Source organism: Pteropus medius, unplaced genomic scaffold (assembly GCF_902729225.1).
Source record: "Pteropus medius unplaced genomic scaffold, Ma_sr-lr_union100, whole genome shotgun sequence".
NCBI classification, from domain to species: domain Eukaryota; kingdom Metazoa; phylum Chordata; class Mammalia; order Chiroptera; family Pteropodidae; genus Pteropus; species Pteropus medius.
In genome coordinates this window covers 199,822-218,611 of record NW_024349568.1, presented here as the reverse complement: position 1 = coordinate 218,611, position 18,790 = coordinate 199,822, and the positions used below count along the sequence as shown (strand labels likewise).

Here is an 18,790-nt window from a genome sequence, read left to right as displayed (position 1 = left end):
TGCAGGCAGGCTGTCATGTCTATGTAACTGAATCTCAATAAAACCACTGGGCACCAAAGTTCATGTGAGCATCCCTAGTTGGCAATACTCCATGCATGTTGTCACACATCATCGCTGGGAGAATGAAGTGCTGTTGATACAACTCCACTCGAGAAAACAAGTGGAAGCTCACTCCTGGTCTCGCTTGGACCCTGTCTCATGTACCTATTCCATTTGCTGTTGTAATCTGCACGCTTTCAGTGTAATAAACTGTAGTGTGAATGTAACAGCTTTGCGAATTCCGTGAGTCCTCATTGAACCCGAGGTTGGTCTTAGGGAGCCTGACTACACCAGGGAAGTGACTGCCCAAGGTCATGGAGCTAACAAGTGGTGGGGCTTGGATCCACGACTAGGTCATTAAGAATAGTTAAGAAAGTAGGGGTTACTGGGTTCCTTCTTTGTCTCTTGTTTAAAAGTCTATTTTGTCTGATGTAAGTATTGTTACGCTACTTTTGTTTTTCATTTTTATTTTCTCTTAATATTTTTTTCCATCCCTTTATTTTTAGTCAGTGGGTGTCTTTTGATCTGAGTGGGTCTCTTGTAGGCAGCATATATATGGATCTTGTTTTCTTTTCCATTCAGCCACCTTACATCTAGTATTTTTTAAAATTAATTTCATTAGGGTAACATTGGTTAATACAATTATATAATTTTCAGGTGTGCATTATAGTTTAACATCTGTATATTCTATTATGTTTAACACTCAAAGTCCAGTTTCCTTTAGCTACCAGATATTTGGTTCCCTTTTCCCACTTCACCCTCCCCTTAGCCCCTATATTTGACCCCCTTACCCTATCTACATCTCTTCTCCTCCCCCACCTCCTACTCTGGTAACCATTAGCCTATAGTCAATGTCCATAATATCTGTTTGTTTTTCTTGTTCTTTTGTTGCTTTTAGGTTTATTTCTCATGTATAAGTGATATCATGTGATTTTCAACTTATTCAGTCTGCTTTATTTTGCTTAGCATGACTATCTCGAGTTCCATCCATGTTGTCGCAAATGGCAGTATTATATCTCTTCTGATGACTGAGTAATATTCCATTGTATATATGTACCACAGCTTCTTCAGCTAATCATCTATTGTAGGACATTATGGTTACTTCCAGGTCCTGGCTACTGTGAATAATGCTGCTACGAACATTGGTGTGCAAAATATCTTTACAGATATGATTTTTTAAGTCTTTGGGGGTAAATACTAAGTAGAGGGATTCCTGGGTCACATGGTAGATCAATTTGTAGTTTTTTGAGGAATCTCCATACTGTTTTCCATAGTGACTGTACCAAATTGCAGAGTATGAGGGTTCCGTCTTCTCCGCATCCTCTCCAGCATTTGTTATCACCTGTCCTGTTGATGATAGCCATTCTTACAGGTGTAAGGTGCTATCTCATTGTGGATTTTATTTTCATCTCCCTAATAGCTAGCGATGTTGAGCATCTTTTCATGTATTTGTTGGCCATTTGTATGTCCTCTGGGGAGAAGTGTCTGTTTAGGTCCTCTGCCCATTTTTTGATTGGATCGTTTGTTTTTTTGTTGTTATTGAGTCATATGAGTTCATTGTATATTTTAGATATTAGGCCCTTATCGGATATGTTGCTTGTAAATATATTTTCCCACTCTGATGGTTGTCTCTTTACCTGGTTGACAGTTTCTTTTTCTGAGCAGAAGCTTTTTAGTTTGATGTAGTCCCATTCATTTACTTTTGCTTTTACTTTCATTGCCTTTGAGGTCAAATTCATAAAATCCCCTTTAAGTCCAAGATGATTGAGTTTAGTTCCTATGTTTTCTTCTATGCATTTTATTGTTTCATGTCTTATATTCAGGTCCTTAGTATATTTTGAGTTAATTTTGGTATGTAGTGATAGACAACAGTCTAGTTTCTTTTTTTGAAGGTGGCATTCCAGTTTTCCCAGCACCATTTTTTGAAGAGGCTTTCCTTTCTCCACTGATGTTTCTGGCTTTTTTTTTCAAAAATTATTTGCCCGTATAAATATGGGTATACTTCTGGACTCTCGATTCTGTTCCACTGGTCCGTATATCTGTTTTGCTGCCAATACCATGCTGTTTTGATTACTCTCCCTTTGTAATATGATTTGAAGTCAGGTAGAATGATTCCTCCAGCCTTGTTCTTTTTTCTCAGGATGGTTTTGGCAATTCGGGATCTTTTGGTCTTCCATACAAATCTGATGATTTTTTGTTCTATTTCTTTAAAAAATGCCGACAGAATTTTGATGGGATTGCATTAAATCTGTATAACGCTTTAGGTAATATGGTCATTTTACCTGATTCTTCCAATCCAAGGACACAGAATATCTTTCCATTTCTTTGCATCTTTTTCTATTTCTCTTAATAGGGTCTTGTAGTTTCCATTATATAAGTCCTTTACAAGTTTCATTAAATTTATTCCTGAGTACTTTATTCTTTATGTTGCAATTGCAAAAGGAATTATTTTTTCCACTACTTTTTGACACTTCATTATAAGAGTATAGGAATGCTATGGATTTTTGAACATTAATTTTGTGTCCAGAGACTTTACTGTATTTGCTTATTGTTTCTAGTAGTGTTCTTGTGGAGTCTTTAGGGTTTTTTATATAGAGAATCATGTCATCAGCAAATAGTGACAGTATGACTCTTCATTTCCTATTTGGATGTTTTTTATATCTTTCTCTTGCCTTATAGCACTTGCTAGGACCTGCAATGTTATATTGAATAACAGTGGCGACAGTGGACAGCATTGCCTTGTTCTCGATCTTAGAGAGAAGGTTTTTAGTTTTTCACCATTAAGTATAATGTTGGCTGAGGAAATGTCATATATGGCTTTTATTATGTTAAGGTACTTTCCTTCTATACTGATTCTGTTAAGTGTTTTGATCATAAATAGATGCTATATCTTGTCAAAGGCTTTTTCTGCATCTATTGATATGATCATATGATTCTTATTTTTTAATTTGTTTATGTGGTGTATCACATTAATTGATTTTCTTATGTTGAACCATCCCTGTGCCTCAGGGTTGAAGCCCCCTTGATTGTCGTGTATAATCTTTTTAATATGTTGCTATATTCATTTCTCTAGTATCTTACTTAGGTTTTTTGCATCTGTGTTCATGAGAGATATTGGTCTGTAGTTTTCTTTTTTTGTGTTATCTTACCAGATTTTGGTATCAGGGTAATACTGGCCTCATAGAATGAGTTGGGAAGTATTATCTCTATTTGACTTTTTGGAAGAGTTTGAGGAGAATAAGTATTAAATCTTCTTTGAATGTTTGGTAGAATTCACTGGTGAAGGCATCTGGTCCTGAACTTTTACTTTTTAGTAGGTTTTTGATGATTGTTTTCATTTCCATACTGCTCATTGGTCTATTTAGATTTTCCAGTTCTTCTTGATTCATTCTAGGAAGGTTATATTATTCTAAGTACTGTTCCATTTCTTCTAGGTTATTAAATTTGGTGTTATATACTTTTTCATAGATCTCTTGTATGGTCCTTTGTATTTCTGCGATGTCAGTCGTAATTTCCCCTCTTTCATCCCTGATTTTGTTTATTTGTGTCCTTTCTCTGTTTTCTTTAGTGAGTTTAGCCAAGGATTTGTCAATTTTATTAACCTTCTCAAAGAACCAGCTCTTTGCTGCATTTATTTTTTCTATTTTTTTTTGTTTTGTTTTCATTTTCATTGATTTCTGAGGTAATTTTAATTCTTTCTTTCTTTCCACTGACTTTAGGCTTCATTTGTTCTTCCTTTTCTAGTTTTTAAAATGAAGCGTTAGGTTGTTTATTTGGGCTTGTTCTTGTTTTTGGAGATTGGCCTAATGATATGAACTTTCCTCTTATGACCACTCTTGTCATGTCCCAAAAGCTTTAATATGTTGTACTATCTTTATCATTTGTTTCTATGTATCTTTTGTTGTCTCTTTTTATTTCTTCTCTGACTCAGTTATTCTTCAGTAGTATTTTGTTTAATCTCCACGTATTTTAGGTTCTTTCTGATTTCTTTCTGCTGTTGATCTCTAGTTTCAAAGCATTATGATCAGAGAATATGGTTGGAATGATTTCAACCCTATATTTCCTGAGGCCTTCTCTATGTCCCAGTATGTGGTCGAATGTTGAGAATGTTAGTTGTTAGTAATTGCTTTACATATTTTGGGGCCCCCCGATTGAGTGCGTAGATATTAATAAATGTTTTGTCCTCTTGGTGCATGATTCCCTTTATCATTATGAAATGTCCCTCAGTATCTTTCTTTATCTTTTTTATTTTGAAGTCTATTAAATCTGATATTAGTACCTCTACTCTCATTTTTCTCTGAATGCCATTTGCTTGAAATTTCATTTTCTACCTTTTTGCTTTGAGTCTATATTTATCTTTGGAGCTGAGATGTATCTCCTGGAGGCAGCATATGGTTGGGTTTTGTTTTTTGATCCATTCTGCAACTCTGTACTGGTGAATTCAGTCCATTTACATTTAGGGTGATTATTGAAATGTGAGGTCTTCTTATAGCTATTTTATCTTTGCTTTCTGGTACTCAGCGTTTCTGCTGATTTCTCGTCCTTGTGCTTCTGTTTTCTTTATTTTGTTTGACTTTTGTGGGTTTTCCCTCTAGTCCTTCTTGTTTTATGTCATACATAATGGTTTTGAATCTTTGGCATGCGGTTACCATTATGAATATAAAGGATAGTTCTATATATACAGTCATCCATTTCTCCTGTGCATGCCTTATCTCCATTCCCCTTTGCGAATCTGGATCTTTAAATCCTCTCCTTTCAGTCATTGTGTTTTCAATTTGTCCCTGTGTATGTTGAACATTCATTACTATCTTGGATTGCAATTCTCTTCTTATTATTCAAGCCTATAATGCCCTGTTCTTCGTAAGGGTTGCACTCCTCTGCTTCTATTTGCCTGATGGTCACTTTACTCTTAATTATGTATTTTTATTGTCAATTTGTTTTAGGTGAGCTGACCCCTTTCAGTATTTCCTGCAATGCAGGCCTCGTAGTGAAGAATTCCCTCAATTTTTGTATGTCCTGTAAGGTCTTTATTTCTTTTTCCTATCTAAAGGAGAGCTTAGCTGGATCCATTAATCTAGGCTGGTATTTCCCTTTACTTATCATTTGAATATTTGATTCCATTCCTTTCTGGTTTGTAAGGATGAGAGTGAGAAGTCCAACGATAATCTAATGAGTTTTCCTTTATATGTTACTGTCATTTTTTCTCTGGCTGCCCTGAGAATTCTGTCTTTGTCATTGATTTTTGATAATTTTAATGCAGTGTCTCTTGGTTTAGGCCTTTTTGGGTTGAGATAATTGGGTGTTCCGTTGACTTTTTGAATTCCAAGCTCCAGCTCATTCCTTAGATTTAAGAAATTTTCATCAACTATGTGTTTGAAAATGCTTTCTAGTCCCTGCTCCTTTTCCTTGCCTTCGATAATGCCCATTATTCTTATGTTTCCTCTCATAAACAGCTAGTTTTTGTATTTCTGTATCATTCTTTTTCATTCCTCGGTTTCTCTCTTCTTCCTTCTGATTTATTTCTAGATTTCTGTCTTTGATATCACTGATCCTTTCTTCCATATGGTCGTCTCTATTTCCCAAGCTTGCTATTTCATTTTTCAACTCTTGTATTGTGTTCATCATCTCCAGAAGTTCTATTTGGTTCTTTTTGAGGGTTTCAATCTCCTTGCTCTGCTTATCTAGTTTTTTCAATTCTTGAAATTGTGGATTTGAGTTGTTTTGGATCTCATCGAGTATTTTCAGAAGTACCATCCTGAATTCTCTGTCATTTAAGTCATATATTTCTATGTCTGTAAGCTTATTTTCTGGAGATGTTTCTCTTTGTTTCTGAAATGCCTTGTCACCTTGGTTGTTCATGGTGTTTAAGGGACTATTTCTTCACCTGGGCATTAACGGAAGAGTATTCTGCTGTTTTTCCAGAAAGATTTATTATATAACGTTCTCTCCTTAGCCTGCTGCAAAGAAGGTGCTTTTCTTTTGGTTTCCAGTAGGTGTGGTCTATGCCTCTTGGATCCCTGCTTTATATGAAGTCTTAAAAATGCCTTTTTAAATTTTCTTGTAGATATTTAATCATGCTCACTACCTTCAGTTTCAGTCCCTGTCAGTGTCAGTGATCATCTCAGTAGGGTTCGCTCTGATTCTCTTGGGGCTGTGTGGTCATTGGTCTTGGAGGACATGGGGGGAGGGGCCATCTGGTTTGGGGGTGGGGAGCTGCGGCTCAGTCTTGGTTTTGCAACCATGGTCGGCAAAAATGAGTATTCATTCCTATGCCGTTTCTTCCCTCTTTTCTGCCGTCTGCTCTGATGACTAGGCCCTGGATCTAGCCAGCCACAGGGAGCTCACAGCTATCTGGGACAGGAACATTCAGGGAACTGGCCATACATACTGGCTGCTCCTCCTGACCTCCCCCAGCCCCTCCCCCCGCCCCCGGCTGGGAGATCCAGAGGCTGTGAGAGGAAGTTTCTTTATTACACCCAGTCCACCCGGGGTTCTGACCTGTGGTAGCTCTTTTGGGCAGATCCCACACTCAGACGTGTTGGTGTGTAGTTTGGGTGTTTATTGTTGAGTTTTAGATGTTCAGCTTATTGTTTCAAGGGGAGAGATCTGAGGACGTCTCTCACTCTGCCATGTTTCTTCCTTCTTCCACGTTTAAGTTGTACTTCATCCAATTGCCACTTACTTAGGGATATCAGTATGTTTTCATTGTGTGTATATTTTCTGGTTGAGTTGAAGTTTTGCCTTGCCACTGATTTGTCAAAGTGATGTCTTCACAATGGCAAAGGAACTGTTAGAAAATGTGTTGACCGTTTGGCACACACCTTCCACAATTTGCAGTGATCGAGACACCCACTTCACTGAGCAAGTCATATGAACCTTGACAAACAGCCTTGAACAATTTTGGAATTATCACTGACCCTATCTATCACCTCAAATATCAGGCTAGGTCTAAAGAACTCATGAAAACCCTGGATTCAAGCCAGAACAAGTTTAATTACACAGGCCTGAACCAACTGATGAAATGATGACAATTTTTACGACTTTTTTTGTTTGAGATTGCTGACTTTTTAGTCTTTTTCTTTCCAGAACAAAGGAAATTTGTTTACCTATGACTTACAGTTAAGTAAATTATACCTCTGTAAGGAGAACTGAAACATTTATTTTTTCTCCCTAGTTGATCCCCCCAGGATTCAGAAGCTTTTAATGAGTGAATATTTTATTTTCATGACAAATCGATTATTTCCATAAGTTCAACAAGAACCTGTTTTCTTAACAAAAGGTTACAATTGGAAACTGGTTTTATTACCAATCCTTTGACTAGAATGTCACAATAGGGAGACATGCATAGACTCAGACATGACCAGAAAGCTTTGACAAATTAAGAGATTTATGGAAACCAATAAAAGCCCCTTTTGGGAAAATAGCCTGGTACCTTGTTTACATGGTTCACAGCCAACCCTCCAGGTAAGGAACAAAGTCTGCTTCCTAGGTATTGCAAAGAAAAAATCTCTTGGGGGGAGGGGAAGGTGAATACAAAATGTCCTTACCCAAGGGAAGCAAAATGAATGAATTGAGACACTTAGGGTCAGTTTCCTCCAAAAACATTCACTGGATAAATGTCTGTATAACATTGCTATTGCTGCTGTAACAAATCATTACACTAGGAGTTTAAAAGAAAGAAATTTATTCGCCTATAGTTTTGGAGGTTAGAAGCCTGATGTGAGTCTCAATGGACTAAAATCAAGATGTCTTCAGAGCTAGTTCCTTCTGGAGGCTCCGGGAGAGAATCCATTTCCTCTCCTATTCCAGTTTTTCACAGCCACAAGCATTCCTTGGCTCACAGCCCTTTCTCCATCTTCAAAGCCAGCAGTGTAGCATCTTCCATTCCCCCTCTAATTCCAACTATTCCTCCTTCCTGTTCCACATTCTAAGACCACGGTGATGACATTAGTCTCACCTGCATAATCACGGCCAATAAATAAATCTTAAATTTAACACATCAGCAAAAATATTCCAAAGGCTCCCTTTAATGTAGAGAGGAGGCAAGAGAATTAAATGTTAAATCAAGCTGCATTCAGAGCCTGCAATGTGCTGCTGCCAGACCTCAGGATACCTAGAGAACAAGGGAAGGTTCCTATTGGGATTACTAACAAACCATTTACCCATACTGTGAAGGGAACCAGAGTCTTTAAGTCATACCCTACACAAAATATATATTCTCCAAGCAAAGAACCTGTAAGAGACCTATAGATCAAACACAGGGATTGCTAGCAGGCTTTCCAACTACACCCATGACTTTCACTCTACATATCCTTATCTTTCACACTATATACCCACACCATCAAAGGAAAATAGGTAAACAAAGTCTTTAAGCTGTAATTCATAGAAACTGAGTGATATAGAAACTGAATTCCCTGAAAACCCAGGGCCTTTGTCTTGACTTTGTCTATTTGTCTTTTGTTCTGTCATTTTTTTCCTGGTGTGTTCCCTATGTCTCTCTGTCTCTCTCAGCTCTCTCATTTTCTGCCTCTGAGAGGAGACCATGTCTCTGTCTGAGGAGCATTATTCCTTTTTTAATAAACTTTCCTTTTGACTCTAACTCTGGCATGCACTTGAATTCTTTGCTTCACTCAGACAAGAACCCTCTCTTGGCACAGGACTTGAATTTCCATTTGGCGGGATTTGCCCTGTCCTAAATCACCTTAATCTCTCTTACAAAAAAAATAACATATTCTAAGTTTTTAGGGATTAGGATATGAACAATCTATGGAGGCCCTTATTCTGCCTAATACAAAGTCTCTTTTAGAAGTGTATTATCTTTTGAAACCAAAAGGCCATTTTATAAACACACACAGAATTCATCACAGCCTCTGGAATGAGTAAACACAGTTATGTGAAGTATGATGATATTTTGATCAATGAGAAACCACATATAAAACAGAGGTCGCATAAGAATATTATGTTGCTGCAAAATTCCTATCAGTTAGTGACAAAAGAGCCATGGTAACAGCTTAATGAATGGCATTAACAAAGACTTAGCATTGTATTCCTATTGCCTACAGTATTCAAAACAGTAACATGTTTAATAGGTTTGTAGCCTATCAGCTATAGAGGAGCAGAATTGATCAACCCCAAATATGTCAATTTGGCATAATGGTTATTTTAGGCAGGTTAATTTTAAGAAACAGGAGACATGGGAGTATCTCTCAAAAACAAGTACAAGTTACATTTTGTTAGGGACATTTACATTTGTAATGAAAATCTCCATTTGTAAGGGTGACTCCCTGGCTGTACTAGAAAGCAGTGACCTTATCACCAGAGATTTTTATCAGTGGAGAAGCCAATGGAGAAAAAATCTACATAACACCCTTTCCCTATTTACTATGTTTTACATCAATGTCACACAGTTCTCTCCTTGTTGAAAAAGGAAATGGCAATTTTTTGAAGCTATCAGGGATTGTGTCCCACCAAAGTCAATGCATTGAAGACCCAAGGGACCTAGTCAATTCAGAGTCTTCAGTCTAGGCTTTTGTGAGAACTTTGAGAGAGGAGACTTCTGGCAGGCTGGAGAGTCATGGAGAAGGAGTAACGAAAACAGGATTCACTTGACTTCTAACCTGGTCACTTGGGAATAGAGAATCAACAGGAAAAATTTTTCATTCCATCCAGACCAGTGTCCCACAGGGAAATCTGGGCTCAGAGGTGGGAGCAAGAGTGGAAACAGTGTCTTATGGGCAGATAAAGGGAGTTGAATATATCTCTTCTGCTGCAGTCCCTTGGCATGTGCATCTTTGGGCTCAACCGGGCATATTATTGTTGCTTTTGACTCCTAAGCTGGCTCTGAGACCAATGCTTCACTCTTTCCTGCTGTCTTGTCTGGGGACAGAGCTTCAGTCTCCATCATCGACCATCCAGGGAGGAATTCAGACTTCCACACGGAGTCGTCCCTCTCAAAGACCCCACCCAGGTGAGTCAGACAGTCCAGCAGCTACTTCAGGAGAGGGTCAGAGGGCACAGAACCTAGAAACTTGAAAGCCTAACCAGCCTCACCTAGAGCTGAGAGATGCCATGTTGTTTACCAGGTACACTGATTAATGTAAAAAATAATTTAATTAATATTCAACAAGGAAAGTGTTACAAAGCAGAAAGAGTTCATCCACCCGGCACCAGCAGAGCTAAACACTAAACACCGAGAATTACAGTAGAGAAAGATCAGCTGTTTTATTGTGAATGGAGAATGAGAAGCTAGCTAATGCTCAGAAGCCGGATGCCTTGATCCAGGGTTGGGAGCATGTTTTTAAGGAAATAGGGGGAACAGGTATGTGGAAGCACTGGTGAGGCAAGTTTTAGTTGGAGGACCTTGGAGTTGGCCTTTTAGGATAAGAAGGGTCTTCTTAGATCTTCCTGGACAACAGACTCAGTGGTTCAGAAAGGTTTTGAGCCTGTTATGTCCTTATATTATGGCTCCACAGAGGTGGGTAGGGTGTGGGAGACTTTGATTCCGCACACAGCTGGAGGTCAAGTTTCCCTCTGGGCATGCTTGGCTAGGTGGCATGACTTGCTGTTTTGGTCTGTTGTCTCAGAAAAGTAACTCAGTGGTGAGGAATATGGAGACACCCCATTTAGTGATGGGAGGCAAGGCTGGGCCCCTAAGGTTTCAGGAAGGGCCCAGACACTAGGGATGACTTACTCATTGATGCCGACAATCAGTTCCCGAACCATGGTAACCTTTGGTGGAGGTGGAGGTGTGGAAGGTGGAGGTGGAGGTGGAGGTGGAGGTGGAGGTGGAGGTGGTCGTGGAGTTGGTGGGAATTTCCTCTTCGAGGCTGGGAGGCTGGCGTTGGGGCTTAGGATGGGGCTTGGGTTGGGGCTCAGGCTCCCGTGGGGGTGGTGCTCTGGTCACTGTGGGGGAAGAAAACAAAAGCATCCCCAGTGGGGGCGGCAATGAAGGGCACCATCCAGTGAGAGAGGATGAACCGTCTTTGCCACCAGAACCTGTTGCTGGGTTCTGACTCCTAGTGGCCAACCATCTAGCCAGTTTTTTCCCAAACATACCTGATCCACACTGTGACCACTTTAAAATATCAAGGCCAGGGCCCCTTCCCTGGAGATTCTAATTCTGTGGGTACTGTGTATTTTTAACAACTGCTTGGGGTGATATGTCTGTACCTCAATTTCTTCCTCTGTAAAATGGAGATAATAGTAGTACTTCTCTCAGAGGATAGTTTATTTTTATTTATTATTTATTATCATTATTATTTATACCTACAGCACCTGGTTTTCTAAGTGGTCTCCCATCCAAGTACTAACCAGGCCCGACCCTGCTTAGCTTTTGAGATCAGACAGCGGTCTTGTTCAGGTTGGCATGGCCGTAGAGCATGAATTGTGGCTCCACTGGGGTGTGAACCCAGGACCTTCTGCATGTAAAGCAGACGTGCTAACTGCTACACTGTGGAATGACGTCCACAGAGGGTAATTTAAATGAGAGTTAAATGAGGTATATATGTATAGTGCTTATCACAAGAATCTGGGAACATTGTGCATACATTAGTATTACAAAGATCTTTTCCTGAATTGTCTGATAATTGACATAGCCCAGTGGTCCCCAAACTGTTCTGATAAGCATCACAGAGAGGCCTCTCTTAGGGTAGTCTGACTCAGAAGGTCCTCACTGAGGCCCAGGAGTCCTGTTTCTAACAAGCTTTCCAGGTGATTCTTATCCTCAAAGTGGTTTAGGAAATAAGTATCATAACATGAAACAAATGGAGACCTCATCAGCTTCCACCTCTCCAAACACACACTTCCACTCCCATACCATATTTTAAAAGCCCTGTGCTTGGAGGCGTGTGATCTGAGCTGCAGATGAGGACTTGAGGAGAGGGGAGACATGGTGGAGACAGCAGTCAGGGGGCCTGCCTGGTAGAGAGTTGCATGCTGGGGATCAGGCCTGGTTATCAGCCCTGGCTCAGCCATCTACCAGCTGTGTGGCCTTGGGCAAGTTAATGAACTTCTCTGGCTTATTTTCTGTCATCTGATCTGACCCTTCATATGGGGCTTCTACGAAGACTCGGTGAGATCTCAAGGCCCAATAGGTGCTGATTTTAATGGAGGAAAAGAAGTCTGATACTCAGTATTCATAAGGAAGGGGAGAGAGAAGTGGTCAGAGAGAGGCTGGAGGATGAAGGTGGGAGTTGTGTTTGTACCACAATCAAAAGCACATGGGAGGTGTTGGGGCTAAGAGCCAGGCCTCAGCTGTTGTCACTGTGACCGCTCTGGGTTGCCACAGACCTTGTGGCCCGAGGCTGGACTGTGGGTGTTTCCAGTAGCAGTATAAGTTCATAAATGTATTAGTGTTTAAAAAAGAAAGAAAAAAAAAGAAAAGAAACTCAGTATCTCATTAAACAGTCTAGGACCATTTCGAACTGACACTGTAGTTACGGAAGTGATTGTTGGAATGAGCCATGCCAGGATCATTGGTAACATTTCGTGGTGGGATTGGAAATTCAGTTGGATGAGAATGAAGAAGGAATGGGAGGCTTAAAGCGGTTCCAGTAAAATTGGAACGTATACAAGAAGTTTTACAGTTCGGGAGAGTAGGAAAACTGAGTATTAGGTGTGGAGGCATGAGCAGGAAAGTGAGGGTGATTTTTTTTTTTTTTAGTTTTTAAGGGGGCTTTATTTTCAGCATGTTTTGTATTCTTTAAAAATATCCAGAACCATTGCAGCAGCCATTCCTTAGGGAAACATTTCTCACACTGTGTAGTCATGTTAAAAGATTACTTAATAAGTCTAAAGAGGAATAATAGGGTTTGACATTGCAATTACTCTAATCCTAGTGCAACTGCATATATTTTGGGTTTATAAGCGTGTTAGTTCACTGGAAACAGTGCAATTTCTTTACATGGTTTATATAATGATAAGTGAGTTTTTATTATGGTTTTGGATTCCAAACTTTTAAAAATTTTGGAGTTTTTTCCACTAACAGTGAATTACCCGGTTTGACTGTGAATTACCTATGCCAGCTTCCTGTTCTCTCTGCGCCTGGCAATTTTTCTTATTGCTTTTCTCTCATCGGCAGGAACTGGCATTTTAAAACTATTCTTCATTTACTACAGTGGATTCCATATTTTTCTGACTGTGTCCCAAAGTAAGACATGCCTTTTACATTGCGATCCAGTATGCTAATGCACAAACACACATGACAAAGAGAACCATAAATCGGTTATTTGTGTACCTTTACTATAGGTAATACACTCTCATATTTTCTTTTGTGCCTTCTTGATTCTATTCTAATTCTTGCAAACCATAGTGGGTCCTAATACAGAATATGGAAAACATTCCTCTGGCATGTCCTCCACACCTAGGTCAGTGTTGCCTCCGTCTCTTCTTTCTCTCATCATCAGCAATTTCTGTGAGAGCACATTCTCTCATCCCTCCAAGGAATACTTCTTTATTCAACTACTGTTCCCAACTCAGCTAAGTCGGGGGGAGAGTGGTGATGTGTATAACATGTTACTTGCCTCATGGCACTCACTGTGTAGCAGGGAGAAAAGATATGGAATTTTTTTAATTACACAATGCAAACAATTACACCTAAATTAAGTGCACGAGAAAGTGTCCTTTTCCTGTGATGATGTTGAGAAAGGGATTTGAAGGAGAGGATCTAAGCAATCTGAAAGAGATGGAGTTTGAAAGATGGAGAGGAGATGAAAAAGTCCAGTGGGAAACTCCAAGCAGAGAGAAGCACGTGTGTAAAGGCTCTGAGTCTTGGCGCTGTGGCGTCAGGTGAAACCGGGAGTCAAGTTCAACATTTGGGAGTCAGTGTGAGTGAAGGCAGAGCGTTGTGAGGGTGAAGCTGATGGAAAGATCACAGAGATTTGAGCTTCATATTTGAAGCCATGGAATGTGCTTTTATCTCCATTGGGGAGTCACAAGAATAGAGTTTCATTCAGGGAGTTTGATGTCAGCTTATAATATACAGGAATTTCAAGGGGTCAGTGTGATCATCAGGCTAGCAGGCTTCCAGCCTGTGATGGATGGAAGATGACAAGACTGGAATACAGTTGTGGAACTGGAGACTGAGATGTGAGGAAGCAATGGAGACACTGGAGAGGTAGAATATAATCAGTCTCATCTCATCACCAGTGATAACCATTCATTTACCAACAGGAAGAGACTGTGCTATGCATGTGACATATATTGCTCAAACTTGTCACCACTCTAATGGATACCACGGTCTGCACTATTTGTGTGAGGACATTAGCACTTAGAAGGTCCGGTGTGTCTCCTCGTTCAAAAAACTAAGAGGTGGTACATCATGGAATCAAAACCCGGTTTTCCGATTTCCAGATTTGCCCCTAATGTCATTTACAAATGTCTCTTCCCGTTTCAGCTTAAAAAAATACTTTTCATGCACATTATAAATACCTTTTTGTAAATTTTGGGTTTATTCTCTTTGTACCTTTCTGGTGGGATATTCAATTAGTAAGGTTTCTTGACACCATAAAAATATTGTTTTCTTTCTGTTTAAAATAAATTGTTGTTTGTACTTTACAGGTTATTTTGGGCATCAGAGCTATATAACTGCAGTTAGAACATTGCCAGAGCAAAATACGCTTTCTCTTCATCACAGCCTTAAGGGCCACCCCAGCTTACTACATCTCTCTCTCTCACCATTTCTCTCTCCATTTAACTGATTTTTAAAAACACAGAATAGAAAGTGGTCACATTAAAATGGAGGCCCATTTTTACATGTCCCTTGGAGGCCTATGAACTGGAATTCAGGTGCTATTTCTATATGTTTCAGGAGAAAGATAATCTGATGTTGACAGCTTGGCCTCTATCTTAGTTTCCAAATTCTTGTGGATGGGGGTGAGTAGAGCCTGGTAGTCACATGGCCCCAGGAGGTCATATTTGCATTTGTGTGCATTGTGTGTGTGTGTGTGACTGTGTGTCTGTGGATGTGGGTGTGTGTGGTTTGTTGAGCATGAGCAGTTCTCAGGACAGGGGTACTTAGCTCATATACTCCAAAATGTGTCCCTTAAAATACAGACCCCAGAATGTTAACCAACAGATGGAAATAAAGAAGGGATCACTCCTACTCACAGGATCCATTGGAAACAAAATGGATAAAGTGGGAGGAACGACATCTGCACTCCCTGGGTCTTAAAGTTTCATCTGTAGCAGGCAGACCATCTCATTCCTCCACATTCTCTGACACCATCCCTATCACTCTCCCTCTTGCTCATTTTCCCCACCACAGTGCTTCGTTTTGAGACTATATTACTTGAAACAAGTAAGTATCAACCTCAGGATCTTTGCACTGGCTCTTTCTCATGCAGACTAATTACTTCTCCAGAAATCTTTCTGCCTTCCCTGGGTCTTCCTTGAGGTCTCTGTTGTACAGCACCTTGTTTGCAAGTCTTTCTCAATCCACAGTAAAAATAACACACTCATTCACTTTCATACTTTCTTACTCTTCAACAAACCAGCACAGACTGACATGATATACAATTTTTATTTGCTTATATTCTTTCTCACTTATTAATTATAGAAAATTTTGTTTCTCAGCACTCTACACTTTTTGACTAGAAAATGGTCAAATCAGCATATATCACTCAAATGAGTGAAAGAATTTCTCATTAAATCTTTAAAAAAACATGATTTATTGAGTAAAATGCTAAGTGTAAGACAGAAATTCCTAATTGGAGATGTCAGATATGATACCTTTAAAAGAATCAGATCTCTAAAAAGCCATATATGTATGTTTGCATTTACATGCATGTGTGTGTGTGTGTGTGTGTGTGTGTGTGTATTTGACAGCAAAGTACAAATTGTAGCATTTCATCACGTTTGTAATGCCCATTTGTGAAAATTAATCATGTTACTTTTTTCATTCCTAGTCATCACCTTCACTTCATGGAGACAGGGAATCTTACAAGAGTTTCAGAATTTCTTCTTCTAGGACTTTCAGAACAACCAGAACTGCAACCCCTCATATTTGGCTTCTTTCTCTCCATGTACCTGATCACTGTGCTTGGAAACCTGCTCATCATCCTGGCTGTCAGCTCAGACTCCCACCTCCACACGCCCATGTACTTCTTTCTCTGCAACCTGTCCTTGGTGGACATCTGTTTCACCTCTACCACCGTCCCAAAGATGCTGGTGAACATCCTAATAAAGAACAAAGTCATAACTTATGCAGGCTGCATCACCCAATTGTATTTTTTCATACTCTTTGGTTTGTTGGACAACTTCCTTCTGTCTGTGATGGCCTATGACCGCTTTGTGGCTATCTGTCATCCCCTGCACTACACGGTCATCATGAACCCCCGGCTCTGTGTGCTGCTGGTTTTTGTATCCTGGATCATGAGTGCTCTGTATTCCTTGCTGCAAAGCTTAATGGTGTTGCGACTATCCTTTTGTACAATCTTAGAAATCCCCCACTTTATCTGTGAACTCCATGAGATGATCCAACTTGCTTGTTCTGACACCTTTCTTAATAACATGGTGATGTATTTTGGAGTTGGGCTGCTGGTTGGTGGTCCCCTGGCTGGTATCCTTTACTCTTACTCTAAGATTGTTTCCTCCATATGTGGGATCTCATCAACTCAGGGGAAGTATAAAGCATTTTCTACCTGTGCATCTCACCTCTCAGTTGTCTCCTTATTTTATTGCACAAGCCTAGGAGTATACCTCAGCTCTGCTGCTACCCACAGCTCACACTCAAGTGCAATAGCCTCGGTGATGTACACAGTTGTCACACCCATGCTGAACCCCTTCATCTACAGTCTGAGGAACGAAGACATAAAGGGGGCTCTGAAACGATTCTTTTTTTTGGAAGGAATAAAGATAACAGAATGATCATGAATTCTTGTCAAATATCAGAACATAGGCCAAAAATTAAAAAACAGCCGATTATCATAATTAACCTTAATTTTGTTTTTCTTAATTGTTGTAACAGTTAGCTAATATTACAGAACAAGCTGTCCTAAATGCTACATTTTACATAATTCATTTATTATCAACTGTGATTATACAATAGGAATTGTTCTGATTTCAGCTCAGATACTCATGAGTCTACATCAGCGGGAAGTCTCTACACTGTGTGTCCCTGAGCCTCAGTTCCTTATTTCTGATGGCAATATGGAATAAATAATTTTAATGAATGTGGGCAGAATAAATAAATTCTGTGGAAATATTTTTTGAGACTAAGAATTTTTTAATGAGTTAGCATTTTGTTTGTACTTATTACTTTTTAGTAAACATACTCATTCACATATTATGTACATACAGAGACTCAGCAATCCCATCTATTATGTTAAAGGAAATTTGAGAGAACTTTGGAGAGAACAGAAATAAAAATGATGACAGGTTGAAATAACTTAAAAATTTTAGAAATGTAGAAACTTAGATACAAAGATTTAGTGTAGAATGGTTGTCTTTAATTTTAATAATGAATCATTTTTCTATCTAAATGTCCAGACCTCAAAGTCAGAACCATATTTTCTTTTATGCAATGCAGAATTCTCTATACTAGCTAATGAGGCAGAATCTCCAAGTTGACTATATTTCTTCTACTTGGAGGTGGAGTTGGGGTTGTGTGTAAGACAAAATGAATAAGATGAGATGCTTAAATTCAGCTTCCTCCAAAAAACCCTACTGCATAAATGTCTACATAAATTGCTATTTCTGCTGTAGCAAAGCACTGCACTCAGGGTTTAAAAGAAACAAATTTATTCACCTACAGTTCTGGAGGTCAAAAGCCTGATATGGGTCTCAATGGACTAAAATCGAGATGTCTGCAAGGCCACTTATCTTCTGGAGGCTTCAGACGAGAATTTGTTTCATCTCTGATTTTAATTTCTCATGGCCACAAGCATTCCTTGACTCAAGAGCTTTCTCCACCTTCAAATCCGGCAATGTAGCATCTTCCAATCTCCCTCTGATTTCAGCTATTATTTCTTTCTGTTCCACATTCTGAGACCACGGTGATTATATTAGTCCCACCTGCATAATCACAGCCAATCTCCTTAAAGGCAGCTGATTAGCAAACTTATTTCATCTGCTACCTTATTCTTACCTTGCTATGAAAAATAACATATTACAAGTTTCTAGGAATTATAATTTAGATATCTTTTAGAGGCTCATACTCAACCTACTATAAATTTTTTTCATTAGTATATTACATGGTGTCATACAAGAAACCTTATGTAAAAGAATCGAACAAGGTATATTTCAGAAATATGTCATGTGACGTCATTCATGAAACTTTATATAAAATAGCTGAACAATGAATGTATAATAGTCTCTGGGATGAGCGAATACACTATTTCTTCAAAATTACATGCAGAAATGACTCTTGGTTCAGGAGACTTAAAACTACCTGCACCTGACTCTAACACAGAACCACAGCTACTCGAGAGTGGTCTTCACTCCAGGACCTACAGCATCAACATCACCTGGGAGATGGTTTGATTCTCAGAATCTCTGGGCCTACAAGGATCTTTTGAATCAGAGTCTGCATTAGAACTAGAATCCTGGGTGAGTCACATGCACAGTGAAGTTGGAGAAGATCTGGTCTAGAATAAGTTGTCTCACCTTCTAAGTTGATAATTGGGGCAGAATAATTAGTTATGTTGTATGTTGTAGGTGTTTAGCAGCCTCCCTATATGTTGCCAAATAGCCCAGGGGCAACAACACCTTAAGTTGGGAAGCACTGGCCCAGAGTTGAAAACTGGAAGCATCCCAT

The 18,790-nt window shown here is 39.3% G+C and overlaps 1 protein-coding gene across 5 annotated transcripts in view; it reads left to right on the top strand.

Annotated features, from left to right (window-relative positions):
* LOC120618983 (olfactory receptor-like protein OLF4) overlaps positions 1–17,010 on the top strand; it is a 37,270-nt gene extending 20,260 nt beyond the window's left edge. For 2 of the 5 annotated variants that reach the window (XM_039883121.1, XM_039883118.1), the window contains one exon: positions 15,942–17,010. In XM_039883121.1, coding sequence (XP_039739055.1) covers positions 15,958–16,902 — 945 coding nt within the window. In that variant the 5' untranslated portion in view covers positions 15,942–15,957 and the 3' untranslated portion in view covers positions 16,903–17,010. Of the gene's footprint in view, positions 1–9,933; positions 10,007–14,050; positions 14,125–14,243; positions 14,313–15,941 lie in introns of those variants that run through there. The other 3 variants (XM_039883123.1, XM_039883122.1, XM_039883120.1) reach the window with 3 other exon arrangements.
* Positions 17,011–18,790: the final 1,780 nt, after the last annotated feature.